This window comes from Lissotriton vulgaris, chromosome 6, assembly GCF_964263255.1.
Source record: "Lissotriton vulgaris chromosome 6, aLisVul1.2, whole genome shotgun sequence".
In the NCBI taxonomy this organism is placed as follows: domain Eukaryota; kingdom Metazoa; phylum Chordata; class Amphibia; order Caudata; family Salamandridae; genus Lissotriton; species Lissotriton vulgaris.
The window spans coordinates 914307907-914324186 of NC_141694.1; the positions used below are offsets into that span (position 1 = coordinate 914307907).

The window sequence follows — 16280 nt, forward strand, 5'->3', positions numbered from 1 at the left end:
ATCTGCAGCTCTTTCTGGTTCTTCAAGTTCTTCTTCCTCCTCCTCGGAAGCTTTTTCTTTCTCTTTTTGGTGTACTGCTAGCACTGCTTTCCTAATTTTCCTGTACATAGTGGCTATGCAAGTCCCCTTATCATGTTTTCCTTCAGCTATATTTTGACCCCACTTGTTCAATGCATCTAATTCACTCTGATCTGCTCCAGGCCTATCTCGTTCTCTTATTAGACAGTTTATGAAAAATCGTAGTATCTGTGCTTGAATGTCAACTTTCTGTTTCTCCATGGCCTCCTTAATACTGTCAGGGTCTTTCCCTGTCTGAACAAACTCATATATTCTATCCAGACGATCCTTCATTCCTACATAACATAGCAAGATATCAGTAGCAGATCTTAACCGTAGTGATGCCAATATCATTAGATCGTCTTTTCCGGGTACTGGATCGTATCTGCAAACTGAAAGGTTTTCTTTAAATGCGTCAAAGCGGGGTGACCTGAACGTGAGAGGACTCTGCATATCCCTGAGATTTAATCTGTGTGTCAATGGCGGGGTCCGAGGACCCGCGGTTGCACCTCCTGAAGCGGAGGCTTGTGCAGTATCTCCCTGTGGAGTCGGTATCTGAACTTGAATTTGTCGTTTAGTTAGATCAGGTAAACGTGGTTTCGGTTTTCTATTTTGGGTGCGGGAAGTGGCGGGGCTGGCGGAACGGGGGAGGTCTGTCGCGGTACTGGCGGAACATGATCTGGGGGCGGGGTGCGAACAGGCAGATTGGTGTAAGCCGGTGCTACATCCTCTAGATAAGAATTTAGGAATATATCTTTAGTAGTCTTATGCATTACTTTAGTTGGGATCAATGGTGGCGGTAAGTTTTTCGGTATTTCTGATAGGGCCTCAGGTGTACCCTCGGCCGCAAGATACATACCGTTTACAAGATTATGTCGTGCGCGGTCTATCTGTTCAGTTTTTACTCGGATCCCCTCTGTAACTAGTTCGTTTTCTTGGGCTTTCTCTGATTCTTTAAGTCTGTCTTCTCTACGGAGTGCTCTTTCAGCACGTTTATGTGATTCCTTACGCCAAAATTCTATGGCGTCTTTCTGAGATTGTCTGGCTTTCTTTTTCCATAGTGCTTCCTCTACCTTCATGATGCACTCGGCATCCCATGTTCCGTTAACGGGCCATCTGTGTCTTTCGTCTAGGTGTTTAGTATAGTCAGTCCATAAGTCTAGATACAATATGGCATCTATGCCGTGCTTATGGTACATAAAGTTACCTGGAGTGTCCCTAGGGGGGATAGGAATTTCTTCCTCTAGTATCCCTTTCCTAGTTCCTATCTGCTTTAACTTGTTGAAAAACGGCATTTTGCTTACTTAGTACTGAATGCTCAATCCTTAGTTTACTTAATACTGGGTACAGCTAATTGTACAAGAAACACAATAATTCACATTAAAAACGGTCACATTCACATCCATACCACGACATTAATCACATGAAAAGACATTTGAGACATAGATGACTACCCCCTATACTGGATGTACTGCTAAACAGTACAGATACACTGGTGTAACAGTGCAGAAATTCAGAAATTCAGAATACTAGATATACTGCTAAACAGTACAGATACACTGCCTAAAAACAGTGCAGACCGGACTTGTGTACCCAAACCCGTCTAGATACGTCCCAGCAATGGTACTCACCGGGAAGCACGGAAACAGAAGGCCTCGGAAAACTCGACTGGACTCGATTCGACACTTCGGAAAAACTTCGGAAAACTTCGGAAAATTTCGGAAACCTGGTGGGCCTCTTGACACCTCGGACCTTGCTTCTTTCGGCTAGGCTCTGGTCGGGATCCTCCGCACTCCTCACCGCCTCGTCTGGGCACTGATCGCAGTCTTCGTCACCTCCGTGGGTCAGAGGGAGATGCAGGAAATCCTGCCGGTACGCGTAGTTTCCATCTAACTGATGGCAGGGGACATAGCTTGCAACGCACCAACCGGCGCGTGAGGTGGGGGAGGGGTCCCTGTTCGGGCGCCAAAATGACGTAAATAATTAATTTACTCTCTTAATTTCTATGCAGGTAAGTACTTAATCAATAATAACTCAATCGGAAAGAAAGAAAACAGAGTCCGTGGTGTTAGAGTTCTTAGGGGTTTTATTCCTCAAAAAGGAATGGTCTAGACCAGGATATCATGTTCTGACCACCACAGGGGTGTCAGAAGGGATAGAGCGCTCTTTTATTACATTACATAGCTTATATACTTAATTCATGTCATAGGAAACAGTTATAATGGGCGTAACAGCTGAGAGAAGACAAGATAACAGTATACACGTGTTACAAGTACGTGATCAGAAGGCGTGAACTAGAGGTGTGTGCTAGAAACGTCACAGGTAGGTGTCACAAAGGGGTGGCACTAACAGAAATGTTGCAATGTCAGCAGAAATCGGAAGCTTGGATGCGCGCGCAGCTGCATGACGTGTGATTGACGTGAAGCTGGAGGGTGCAGGGGGCTTGACATTTGCACCGACGGAAAGAGACAGAAGTCTGGCATGTCAGATCAACTTGTGCTTCTATCATATCTGATATCTGGTGTTTAGGAACTAAGCTATCTGGGCGGAAAGGTCTCGAGGGCAGAAGCTATTCTATACTGACTGTGAGTGCGTGCATAAGCGCCTGAGTGTCTGTATGAGAAGCGTGGGGGCATGGGCCTTCCATGGGAGCATGGCAACAAGGGCTATGAATTACTTGAGTTAGTTGCATAGAGACAGGTCGGCCCCTTGGCTCTGCAGCTGAGGGGAATGTTTACTGAAGCTAGCAGGCAGGAATGTATTTTCGGGGAGCGGAACAGATAACTCGAAGGTTATAGTCAATCTTGGCAGACAGCAGGCTGAGCTGAGCGCGAGGGGCCGCGCTGAAAGTAAGTCAGAGTTCACGGGTACAGAGGCAGCCTGGGCAGAGGCCCTTGGAGTCAGAAGCCAGAAAAGAGGCTCGGTGGCAGAAATTCAGGGCCTACTCAGCTAGAGCTGAAAAACGTAGAAGTACACTACAAAAAGACGTTGGCATAGCATACTTAGGAACGGGCTATCCAACCCATTCAGGGTGGGTCTGAAAGAGGACATGTTGACGTTGGACGCAAATGTATTTGCGTCTTCATAGCTGGTACAGGAGGGAAGTTACATGCACTTTAACTCGTACATGGAGACGGTGGGGTACGCGCTAGGGAACACAACTTGACCATAAAATTTACATTTCCTCAAACCTTCCAACAGAGTGCTTCGTAGCTCTCGGAGTTCAGTCACCTATAGAGTGCAATGGGTCAGTGACAGGTCAGCTATTCGGACAAGTCGGACAATTTCTCTAGCTAAACCTACGCTAGTTATACTGTTTTTTGGGTCAGTGTACCACCCCCCAATGTTGCAAGTGTAAGGATCCCCAATTTTGATTGGACAAAGGAGGAAGTTAGGTCATCACACCACCTAAAATTTAGACTTTCTCAGGCTTAATATTCAATCTTTGTACCCACCCCTTATTCTCTGTGTTCCCATGACATATGTTTTCACCTAACAATGGTGAATACTATTTTCATATACAATTTGTTACAAATGTAGTACAGTTCGGCTTCTTCAACGAGGTTAGAGCTGTCTTCCCAGGCACATCTTGGCTTGGATTGCCATCTGGCTTTTGCCAAAGGTCATATCTGTGGAGCCTCGCAGATCTCGCGCAGACTCAGATTCAAGCAAGATCACCTTAGAACAGGCCAAGTTTTCGAAGTGTTACATGAAATGGAAAAGAACAGTTTTAATACATAGAATAAATGATTTCACTGTATACCATGAGTTGCTATATTATTCTCATTACTTTATAATAACTAAAGCATTAAGTATTAGGCCAAACAGACAGCTTTGCGAAAGTGGCAATGCAAGCTCAGAGCATGTGAGAACACAAAGCGGCCATGTCAGCTGTATTGCGCATGAGCAAACACTTTCCACCAGGACTGCGAGTACGTCACATCACATGGGTATGACCGACGCATGCGCAGTCTAAATTTCCGCATAGCAGCTTCCATTTTAATGGCAAGCGTATTAAGTTTAGTAAACACATAGGCAAGCTTCACTGTGACACCCCGTGTAGTGTAAAAATGTGCAATATTAGTAACACGAACATGTTGATTTAGTTTATGAACATTATTTGAGGTTCTTGATACAAGCAAGTCGCTCAACGTGCGAATCCTTGCTCCATCACTAGGAAGGCTGCTGAGGAAGCTTGCGGCCCCCTCTGCGAGTGGATCCCAGCCCAAGCATCTGTCTCTCCACACCTAGAGGGTCCCGGGATGTATTTGCTTCTCTGCGCTATCTCTCGTGCTGGCCGGTTGGGGGTTGTCCTCACTGTGGGCTTCTTCGGCTGTCTGCTTTCCTGCGTGCTAACTCTTCACTCAGCCCGAATACTTGACTGCACCCGCTCGGCTCACCTCATGCCCTGCGGGCTGTCACTTCGATGCAGGTGGGCTCCTGCTCTGATCTCTCTTCAGTTTGGGCCTCAGCAAGCCTGTGGTGGGGCATGCCACTGGCTCTCTCACTCGCCGTGCAGTCTCTCCGCGTTCGTGTGCCACTGCGCACTTGCGGGCACACCAGGTGCAGGGTGGGCTCCCAATCACCTCCTTCATCCCAGGGCTCTTCACACGCCCTGCAGGCAGTAAGGTGCTTCCTATGCCTGCTGGCAGGGGGTTACCCTCAACATGGGCGACTCTCTCCCCCTCAACCACCACCAACAAGGTGGCTCACCCGTGGGCTCAGCCCGCTCGTCTCCAATGTAATGGTGTAGGGCCCTAGACCCCCATGCATAAAGAGTCACAACACAGACACACTTCGATAGTGGGTAGAACTGGCCCAGGGCACATGCACCCAGCCCCTTTTATAAACAGTCACATGTCCTGTGACGCCTGGGCTGGATGGGCGAGGAGTGCGGTGTAAGACAGTCCTCGGGGAGTGGCTGGTGACAGAACAACTAAAACAGTGACCAGCAGGTAACTACAGGAGCAGTTCACTGTTTTTTTATGTGACTTTTATTTTTTTACAGCTCTAGATTGCAACATTCAAAGTGCTTTACATGAGCATCACCAAGGACATATTCATTTATTTTTTGGTAATCATGGACGATTAAGTGATTTGCTGAGAAACACAGAATGTTAAGCCGATGCTGAGACTCAAACCTGCCTCTTCAGCTCCAAATTTGGCAGCTCTAGCCATTATGGGACAACCTCTAGTGCAAGAACTAAAGAATTTTTAATATTATATTCAACAAAGCCATAGTTGTATGTATCCATGTTGTATATTTATCTTATGCAACCAACAACATTTGGCAGAGCCAATAGCCTTGGCTGGTTGTTGGTGTAATGTTACTTGTATTATATATGTGGAGGCAATAACAGAAGCCGCAAATTACCAGTCGGGCGGCACATTATACTGAGCACGATTTTTTGCATAAATATTTTAAGCCACGCCCTTAATTATATCGGCCAGGCTCCTTTGAGAGCCCCCTTTCCCCCAACACAGTTTTTTCATCCCACTTAAAGCTCTGGCCCCTGTGGTACTTTCGATTATTTTGCACATCCTGGAAGAGGCGTAATCGGGATTTACAGGTAGCGATGTGCTCACCTTGGCCACCCCATGCCATGTCGAGAATCACATGGAGTAGAAAAGGATACCGCCATCCCCTATCCCAAACACTGGCTTGGTGTTCTTTCTCTCCTCTTGTTCTGCTTGATGAACAAAGCAATAGCCTTGACACATGTTATTGATATGTTAAAACTTCCACGATAAAGTATGTGCTACTCTCGCCTATCACCTGCACTTGATTGATTTGGGGCATAGTGTGTGTCATCAGTGGACACGTTCTGCATCTTCTTTTGACCTCATCTGTCCTATTTGTTTCAATTTAGTTTTGCTCTTAAAGTGTCAAGTTTCCAGTTGTATCGCAGTACTCGAACTCACTCACACACTCACCCTCGCTTTCGTATTTCCTTGCTTCGCCACAAATATAATCACCTTCAATGTTTGATTTCTCTCAATTTTTTGTAAGAACCACGTTATCATTGTTTGTGCTGCACAGGGAAGGAGAAGTTCATGAATTCTTAAGGAAATAGCAATATTCACTTGTTTCCCATGGGCCATGTAACTTGTTTATATATTTAATTTTTGTGCCAATACATCCTTGATGGATTCTTTTTTCACTGTGCACAAGCACTACCTACATGACTAAATGTTAACTGAGGATTCTTGAGTGCAGTCAGGTATAAAAGGGAGAAGATCTTGCAGGGACCCCTCCCTTATCTTATCATTTTTAGCCAGAGATGAATTTAGACCAAAGCAGCACTGACCTCTAGTGGCTATTCATAGAATAACATCAGTCAAGGTGTCAAAGTGAGCGCTCTCAAAAATGTAAGCACATTCTTTTGGTTTTTACCTGTGATATCTAGGGCGGGCCGTGCTATATGTGAAATCAAAAATGACTTGCCACGGAAAATATTTTTTACATAAAGAATTTAAATGGACAGGGGCGGCCTTAGGAATGTGCAAGCTGTGCACCTGCACAGGGCCACCAAACCCCAGGGGCCACCACGCCAATATATACCCTTAAATAATAATCCTCTGAGGATGGATACATATTTGCGTGGCGGCCCCTGGCAGGGATTTGGCAGCCTCTGGCTCTGTTCCACTTCCAAACGGCCTGACCCCCCCTCTTCACTGGCCTCTGCGCTCCGCCCCGCCCCGCCCGGACCCCCTCTTCCGGGGCCCCCTACCTACGCTCCCTGCCCAGGGCCACCATGAGCCTAGAGCCGCCACTGCAATGATAAATCCATTTTGCATGGATTGGCTACAACAAATACATGTATTCAAATTATTCATTTACTGATATGATACCTTTTTGTAAGCACAGGAAAGTGGGCTTCATTAGGTGTTTCTGCAGGGATTAACACCACTTCCGATTTCCCTATTAGAGCATTTACTATGCCCGGTTGACGGCCGTAATACATGCTCCCATAGGGAAATGTCAGAATGCGACCAAACTGTTTGGACACCTTCTAATCAAGAGGTTGGGACCGCCAACTAGAGATCGAGTGGTACTAGTTCTGAGACAGTGTTGAGCGGATGCAAGTCCTTCCGACATAGAAATAGGCCCCTAAGTGTGCAGGTTTAGGGGCTTTAGAGACAATGATCCCCTCCATCTGTGGCAAAAGCAACCTGGATGAGTGAAACAATGGAAGTGATGGGCCAGGTCCACACTTTGATATTTTCACAATTTACATTGTATGCCATGGTGGTACCTTTTGATGTTTACCTGGGATCAATAGGCATTTACCAGAATACCACTGGAGGTACATGAGGTTTAAGAGACTAACATATGGCAGAGAATTACCTGGGCAGGAACTAATGGGACATGAGCACTTTTGCTTTTATTTGCATTGTTGAACCGTTCCACTACTTTTAACAATCATTTAACAATTTCCATACAATTATATTTGCAGTTTAAGCATACTTCTATTTTTCATTTGTATCAATTACTCTTTTAAAAGCAAACTATTTTACTTCTAAGAGTTGGCAGGTACATAAAGTGCAAGTTATTAGAACCACACCTCTCCAAGCCTCCACCTCTACACCATCCCCATCTCTACAGTCAGTCTTTTTATACACATCAGCCTTTCACATACTCTATGTAGTACTGCATTTTCCTTTGATATCTGCTTCAGGTTCTGGATGGCAGTAGAAGACTTGAAGAAGAAACCAAACCGAGAAGTACCTGTCCGAGTCCAGGAAATCTGGCAGGAGTTCCTTGCACCGGGGGCTCCCAACCCCATCAACCTTGATTCAAAAAGCTATGACAAAACCACACAGAACGTGAAGAATGCTGGGAGGTACACATTTGAAGATGCTCAGGTCAGTCACTATATTACTGTAACTTGAGGCAGATTTTTTTTTTACTCGTAACTGTATTACTGTCGTATTCATTTTTCTCAGTAATGAAATGAAGGGCTGTGCTAGTGAGAATATTTTTAAACAATATGAGGGTGGGTTTCTGTATTGTTATAAATTGTACAAGTCATGTACATAAAGAACAAACAGGAGTTAGGACACCATGGGCTTGATTCCGAAAATCCTTTTCTGTCCGACCTGATAGCACAGCTGTGAACATGACCTGTTGCTACCAGAACTTCAAAATATAAATATAGCTTGCATTGAAACTTTTTTTGGATGAAAAAACTGTTGCTTTTGTTGTCTTTTTTTCGCTCTATCAGTTTTTTTAATGATTTAAGAAGCAGAACGCAAACCAGACCCGTTGACAACCCCAATGCTTGTTTATCATGAGTAAATATGTATCGTAATACACACACAAGGAGGAAGAAACATTAAAAAAAGCTTTGTGAATTAAACACAATGCGAGGTCATCTAATATAATATTAGCAAATTGACTGAAGAGGAATGCTAAAAAAAGACAGGGTGCGTTTATTTTATTTATTTATTTATTTATTTTATTTGGCACATTTGTAGAGCGCTCTGTTACCCGGAGGTGTCCTGGCGCTGGTATGATAGGGCTAACGTGAGTGAGCATGCTTAATGAGTGAAGAGCCAGGTTTTAAGTCCTCTTCTGAAGGCCATCAGACCATGAGATTGTCTGAGCGCAAGTGGGAGTTTGTTCCAGGCCTCTGCCGCCCCAAGGGAAAAACTCCTACCTCCCCAGCGAGCTCTTTTGATTCTGGGGACCGTGACCAGAGCCAATTGTCCTGACCTCAGGGTTCTTGCTGGTTTGTGCCAGCGAAAAAGCGATTTCAAATGTCTAGGACCCATATCATGAAGGGCTTTGTAGACCATGCATAGTGTCTTAAAGGTAATTCTCTTACGAATTGGTAGCCAGTGTAGTGCCACCAGATCCTGAGATACCGAGGCAAATTTGGGCGTGTCGGTGATCAGGCGGGCGGCTGCGTTTTGCAGTAGTTGAAGTTTATTAAGTACACTCTGTTGGGTGTTTAACATCAGGCTGTTGCAGTAGTCTAGGCGTGAGAGCACTAGACCTGTGACAATCGTTTTCCTGTGTTTCTTCTCCAGATACGGAAGGATTTTTCTGATGGTTTTGAGGGTGTAATGGAGAGAGGAAGAGAGCGCGTTCACCTGGGGTTTGAAGGTCAGGGTGGTATCCACCAGTATACCAAGGTTTTTGACTTTGTCAACCGGCACGGGGAGTGGTCCCATTTTGTCTGGCCACCATCTCGGGGACCAGAAGTTATCCCTAGCTCCAAAGAGCAGGACCTCTGTCTTCGAGGAGTTTAGTTTAAGGCAGCTTTGTGCCATCCAGCAGCCCACTTCATGCATACAGTTTTTGAATCTGTCTGCAGTATTATCAGTGTTGCCGGGAAGGAGGGACACCACAATCTGTGTGTCGTCGGCATACGCCGTGAGTTGAAAGCCGAACGATCGAATCACCGGGGCGAGGGTCGACACATAAACATTAAAGGGTGGGACTTAGCGAAGATCCCTGGGGGACTCCACAAGGTAGTACAAAAGAATGCGATTCGTGACTGCCTAGTGCCACTGTCTGGGTTCTATCAGACAGGAAGGCTTGTAGGATTTTTAGTGCCTTTCCCTGGATTCCACAGGCCCTCAACCGGTCCACCAATACATTGTGGTGGACCGTGTCGAAGGCCGCAGAAAGATCCAGCAGGATCAGGGCCGCTCTGCCTCCTGCATCCATCACCTGCCTAATATCTTCCATAGATTTAATCAGGGCGGATTCCGTGCTATGTTCTGCCCGAAAGCCGTGTTGGGAAGAATCAAGATGATCCCCTGATTTTAGAAAGGCGCTTAGTTGTGCATTCAGGCTACCTTCTATTATTTTGGCAGGGAGGGGGAATCTAGCGATCGGGCGATAATTGTTCATCTCAGTGATGTCTAAGTTGTTTTTTTTTAGCAGGGGTAGGATGGAGGCTCGCTTCCATCTTGAGGGATATTCCCCTTTCTCCAGCATCTGATTGAAGAGGGGGGTGAGACCCCTGGCAATGGCCTCTGGTGCTAGTTTGGCTATTGCAGTGGGGCAGGGATCGTGAGGGGAGCCTGATTTGATTTTTAGTATGCGTCCCATCACTTCCTTTTCCGTGATGGGCTGGAAATGTTGAAGCGTTGTCCCAGGTCTAAGGGGATCAGGGACCTCGCTCGGGGAGGAAGTCTTCACTTGACTGTCTAGGGGGAAAAAGATGTTCTCCACCTTTTCACGAAAGAAGGTGGACAAACTTTCGCAGAGTGAAAGACTAGCAGGAATTTCTGTGGGCTTAGGATTGGCTAGGGAAGAGACGGTTAGGAATAGTTCTTTTGGGGTATTGCTGGCATCTTCTATCTGTCTGGTGAGAAAGGCTTTTTTAGCTTGTAGGATTCTTTCTTTATAGCGTCTTTGCTCCGAGTTGAGAGTTTGTTTATCCGATTCGCTATAGTTCATTCGCCAGATTTTTTCAAGCTTTTTGCATCGTGTTTTATGTTCCCTTATTTGATCTGTGAACCACGGGGCGGCGGGCGTAGCCCAGGTGGAGTGGGTGGTTTTGGGGGGGGCCAAGAGTAAGCAGGCCTGGTCCAGCCAGGCTGTATAGGTCCTAGCTGCTTCCTCCACGTTGTTGGGAAGAGGGGTCAGTGAGTTATTTAATATTTTGTCTAGAGTGTCCCCTGTAATGTTTTTCCATTTTCTCACTTGTCTCAGGACGTTTCTCGTGCTAGATGGTTTTTCAGGAGTGGTAAGGGAAATAGCAAAGTAAATTGCTGAGTGATCAGACCAATAGACTGGTAGAACCGAGGTGACTTTCAGATTAGGCTGATTGGAGAAAATCCCGTCTAGGGTGTGTCCTGCTCTGTGTGTGGGATCAGTTACCAGTTGCATCATATCAATCCCCAACAATAAGTCAATTAATTCTCGGGTGTCTGTGGATGCATTGCATTCCAGATGAAAATTAAAATCACCCAAAAGAGTGAACCTTTGGGTGCATGCTGCTGCTTCTAGCAGTTTACTCAAAGCTGCTAGAAATCTAGTTTTCTCACCTGGAGGCCTGTAAACAAGGCAACCTGTAAAGGACTGGTGGTTTGAGAGGGTGAAGTTAAAAAGCAGAGATTCGTCAAGGTCAGCGGGCCGGGTTGAAAGGAGCCTCTGATGTCTTTATGGTGGATGATGGCTAGGCCGCCCCCTCTCCTCTTGTCCCTGTTTTGGGTGTGGCAGACAAAGTCCTGGGGGGTGGCTTTAAAAATATCTGGGCCTGATGCTGCATCAGTCCAAGATTCAGTGATGAATACTATTTTTATGTCTTCATCCTGGATGAGCTCAGCAATTTCCGAACTATGTTTAACTAGCGACCTTGTGTTGAGAAGGAGACAATTCACCAAAGGGTCTTTAGTTCTAAAGCAGGTGTTTTGGTCTCTTTGAGGTGCTATAGGTAGCCAGAGGAATTTAGGCAACAATAGAGAGCAATTGGCGCAGTGGGAAGATGTAAATGGGGATTTTGTCCCGGGTTCCCATGATTTACATCCCTTGCTGGAATATTTGTTGTTAATAGCTAAAAGTGTTTCTCTATTGTACGCCTGTTTGGAAATAGGGTTTGGAGTGGGAGAGGCAGGGGGTATGGCCCTGGGCGCGGGTCCGGCGCGGACGGGCGCAGACGGGCTCGCCTTTGGCGAGCCTTCGGCGCGCCGCCGGCGCGCCCGCTGCGCTCGGCCGCTGCGCTTCCTCGTGAGGGGGGCCATTTAAAGAGGAAAGGGCGGGAGGGGCGGAGCACTGCACTGCTCTGCCGGCTCCCGACCCAGAATGGCGGGACCCACCGGAGCAAATAGCCTCCACAGAAGGGTTCGAGTCCCCAGTACCACAGTGGCAGTAAATGTTAAAAATTAAGTCACACGCTAACACAAGTGTGCTTTTAGATTGTTAAATACACAGTTAAAACAGCGCATCAATCGCAGAGTTTATCAAAGTGTTATTGTCCCGGCTTCCGCCTCAGGACACTTACTTCACACGCTAGAGCTATCAATCAGTCTGAGGCGTGGAGCGACAGGGTTTTAAAGAGGAAAGGGCGGGAGGGGCGGAGCACTGCACTGCTCTGCCGGCTCCCGACCCAGAATGGCGGGACCCACCGGAGCAAATAGCCTCCACAGAAGGGTTCGAGTCCCCAGTACCACAGTGGCAGTAAATGTTAAAAATTAAGTCACACGCTAACACAAGTGTGCTTTTAGATTGTTAAATACACAGTTAAAACAGCGCTTCAATCGCAGAGTTTATCAAAGTGTGATTGTCCCGGCTTCCGCCTCAGGACACTTACTTCACACGCTAAAGCTATCAATCAGTCTGAGGCGTGGAGCGACAGGGTTTTAAAGAGGAAAGGGCGGGAGGGGCGGAGCACTGCACTGCTCTGCCGGCTCCCGACCCAGAATGGCGGGACCCACCGGAGCAAATAGCCTCCACAGAAGGGTTCGAGTCCCCAGTACCACAGTGGCAGTAAATGTTAAAAATTAAGTCACACGCTAACACAAGTGTGCTTTTAGATTGTTAAATACACAGTTAAAACAGCGCATCAATCGCAGAGTTTATCAAAGTGGTATTGTCCCGGCTTCCGCCTCAGGACACTTACTTCACACGCTAGAGCTATCAATCAGTCTGAGGCGTGGAGAGACAGGGTTTTAAAGAGGAAAGGGCGGGAGGGGCGGAGCACTGCACTGCTCTGCCGGCTCCCGACCCAGAATGGCGGGACCCACCGGAGCAAATAGCCTCCACAGAATGGTTCGAGTCCCCAGTACCACAGTGGCAGTAAATGTTAAAAATTAAGTCACACGCTAACACAAGTGTGCTTTTAGATTGTTAAATACACAGGTAAAACAGCGCATCAATCGCAGAGTTTATCAAAGTGTTATTGTCCCGGCTTCCGCCTCAGGACACTTACTTCACACGCTAGAGCTATCAATCAGTCTGAGGCGTGGAGCGACAGGGTTTTAAAGAGGAAAGGGCGGGAGGGGCGGAGCACTGCACTGCTCTGCCGGCTCCCGACTCAGAATGGCGGGACCCACCGGAGCAAATAGCCTCCACAGAAGGGTTCGAGTCCCCAGTACCACAGTGGCAGTAAATGTTAAAAATTAAGTCACACGCTAACACAAGTGTGCTTTTAGATTGTTAAATACACAGTTAAAACAGCGCATCAATCGCAGAGTTTATCAAAGTGTTATTGTCCCGGCTTCCACCTCAGGACACTTACTTCACACGCTAGAGCTATCAATCAGTCTGAGGCGTGGAGCGACAGGGTTTTAAAGAGGAAAGGGCGGGAGGGGCGGAGCACTGCACTGCTCTGCCGGCTCCCGACCCAGAATGGCGGGACCCACCGGAGCAAATAGCCTCCACAGAAGGGTTCGAGTCCCCAGTACCACAGTGGCAGTAAATGTTAAAAATTAAGTCACACGCTAACACAAGTGTGCTTTTAGATTGTTAAATACACAGTTAAAACAGCGCATCAATCGCAGAGTTTATCAAAGTGTTATTGTCCCGGCTTCCGCCTCAGGACACTTACTTCACACGCTAGAGCTTTTAATCAGTCTGAGGCGTGGAGCGACAGGGTTTTAAAGAGGAAAGGGCGGGAGGGGCGGAGCACTGCACTGCTCTGCCGGCTCCCGACCCAGAATGGCGGGACCCACCGGAGCAAATAGCCTCCACAGAAGGGTTCGAGTCCCCAGTACCACAGTGGCAGTAAATGTTAAAAATTAAGTCACACGCTAAAACAAGTGTGCTTTTAGATTGTTAAATACACAGTTAAAACAGCGCATCAATCGCAGAGTTTATCAAAGTGTTATTGTCCCGGCTTCCGCCTCAGGACACTTACTTCACACGCTAGAGCTATCAATCAGTCTGAGGCGTGGAGCGACAGAGTTTTAAAGAGGAAAGGGCGGGAGGGGCATAGCACCATAAGAACAGTGGTAAGTGGGTATACTATAAATGGAAATATCAACTGCAAATTTCCAACAAGGACTGTTCCATAAATCTAAAAGAAATATGTGAGAAGTTGGCCTGGCATATGATGTCTACTAATGTAAGTGGGCACCTTGCACTAGTCCAGACAACTCTTATCGGGATTTAAGAGGTTTTAGACAACCTTAGAAATCTCTCTGAGTGGTAGCTGTGGAGAGAAGCATTCAGGTCTAGTCCAGAAGGAGTGGAATGCATCTTGGTTTACCAGAATGCAATCTTATAGTATAGACTAAGTGAAAAAGAACCACAACAAGTATTTATAAAAATATGTCTTTAGTATATAATACTCTCTAGTATGTTCCAATATCTCCAACATGAAGATAAACACAATGTACACAATACTTTAGCAAAGAAACACAGTAAATAGCACAAATTACACTGTGGCCCGGGGGGGGGGCAAACCATATACTAAGAAAGTGGTATAAGAACCACGAGTTGGATCAAGACAGGGTAGAGAGGATGTAGGAATGCTGGGACCCCAAGAAACCACCCAAGGTGAGTAGATAGGGACCCCATGGAAATCATATGCAGTATGTAAACACAACCGCGTCTCTGTACAACTCTAAGTTTAAGGCGTGGTGGGATTTTTAAAGATTAAGGACCCTTCCCAGTGGACGCTTAAGATACCCTGTGGAAGACAGAAGGTTTGAGAGCCAACCCCCCTGTGGATATGGGACCCACGTTACTTACACCAGGGAAGCCGGGTGCATATGTGTGAAGTGGTGTCAGAAACCGCAGTCGAACCCAATGGAACTTCAGGAAAGTGCCGCTGTGGAAGAAGGAAGAAGTGTCCAGTGGAATCTGGGGATGGATTCTTGATGAGAGGTACCTGGAAGTAGAGGGGACAGAGTATATATCACTTGGGAGGGACCAAGAGACTTGGAAGACGCATGCCCTCCGATGTCATGTGTTGCAGGATGGGTGACAGGGACCTTGACTCTGCAGCTTTGAGGACCAGGTGACACTGAGGAGGACTAGTAGCCATACACAAGCAGTCCCATGAAGGATGTCGAGTGCTGAGGTGTCAGTGTCTGGCAGGAACACCAACAAGCCTTGGCAAATGCAACCAATCCAGAAATTAAAGAAGGAGCAACGTCGGAACAAGCACGGTCCAGGGGACTCATCAACCACAGGGGAGTCAGTCCAGGGCCAGAGCAATCAGGGGAGCCCAAAAGAAACAAGTGTGACCCTCAAGTGGACCCACAGACCGGAGGCACTGGAGTTGATAGAGGACTTCAAGAAGCTCACCAAAAGATGCATGTCACGATGCACACAATGTGGTGTGGCCGAAGATTCTGGTCATTGGAAGTGCTCGAGGTTGGGGCTACTTGGAGCCCAAAGATCTTCTTAAAAGGATGCCAACAAGCCTTTGCAACTGCAATGGATACTGGCTCAAACTTGTGAAATACCACCACCTGCGTTGTAAAACCCACGGAGTCTGGAGGAGCTCAGGATCTGCAGACCAGTCGACTTAGTTGCGGTGCCTGTAAACGCAGGGGAGTGACTCCTTCACTCCAATTGACATTTCTTCGGGTGTCTTTGATGCTTCAGGGGCCTTGGAAGGTTCCTGTATGATGCACAGGCACAGACGATGCAGCAGAGTGGAAGGGAGATGAAGTCAGGCACAAACAAAGTGCAGTGAAGTCCAGAGTGTCCAGACTGTGGAAGTGCAATGGTGTCTTATCTGAATCTTATACCACAAGGAATCTTGTGTCCTACACCCAGGTAAGCCTTTAAGTACCCTAGGGAAAGGTTTGTGATTATTCAGGGGACCCTCCCAGGCTAGGGTCTGGACTGGGGGGAGGCTACTCCCATGTCCTTTGTCCAGTGTTGCACCAGAGCAGGAGCCAGTGGCTCCCAGAACTGGTTTGAACTGGACTATGCACAGTGGCACCAAGTGTGCCCCTCATGCAGACTTTCTGGCATTGGCAAGTGCACCCACCTGGTCCCAATACACAAAATCCTGTCTGGGAGGTGGTCACACCTCCCTGTGACAGGATGCCTATTTTTCAACATTCCTCTGCTTGAGCTTGGCACAGCAGCATGAGAGCAGAAATGTGTCTCTGGTCAGCAGCAAACATTTTGTGCTCTTCGGGTCTAGAAGGTTGGCGCTGGAAGCACTGAGAGCCTAACGGAGGGCTCTTCCAGTCCTTGGTATTATGCCTCCCACACCATTGATAATGTGGGGGTATGATTCCAACATGTTTGATACCAAACATGATAGAATTAGTTGCACCACTTTCGAGATGGTCATCGCGTAATT

At 47.0% G+C, this 16280-nt stretch overlaps 1 protein-coding gene across 1 annotated transcript in view; it reads left to right on the top strand.

Moving 5' to 3' along the window:
- RGS7 (regulator of G protein signaling 7) overlaps positions 1-16280 on the top strand; it is a 2226031-nt gene that overhangs the window by 1995158 nt on the left and 214593 nt on the right. The window contains exon 15 of the mRNA XM_086925320.1: positions 7737-7923. Coding sequence (XP_086781446.1) covers positions 7737-7923 — 187 coding nt within the window. The remainder of the gene's footprint in view (positions 1-7736; positions 7924-16280) is intronic.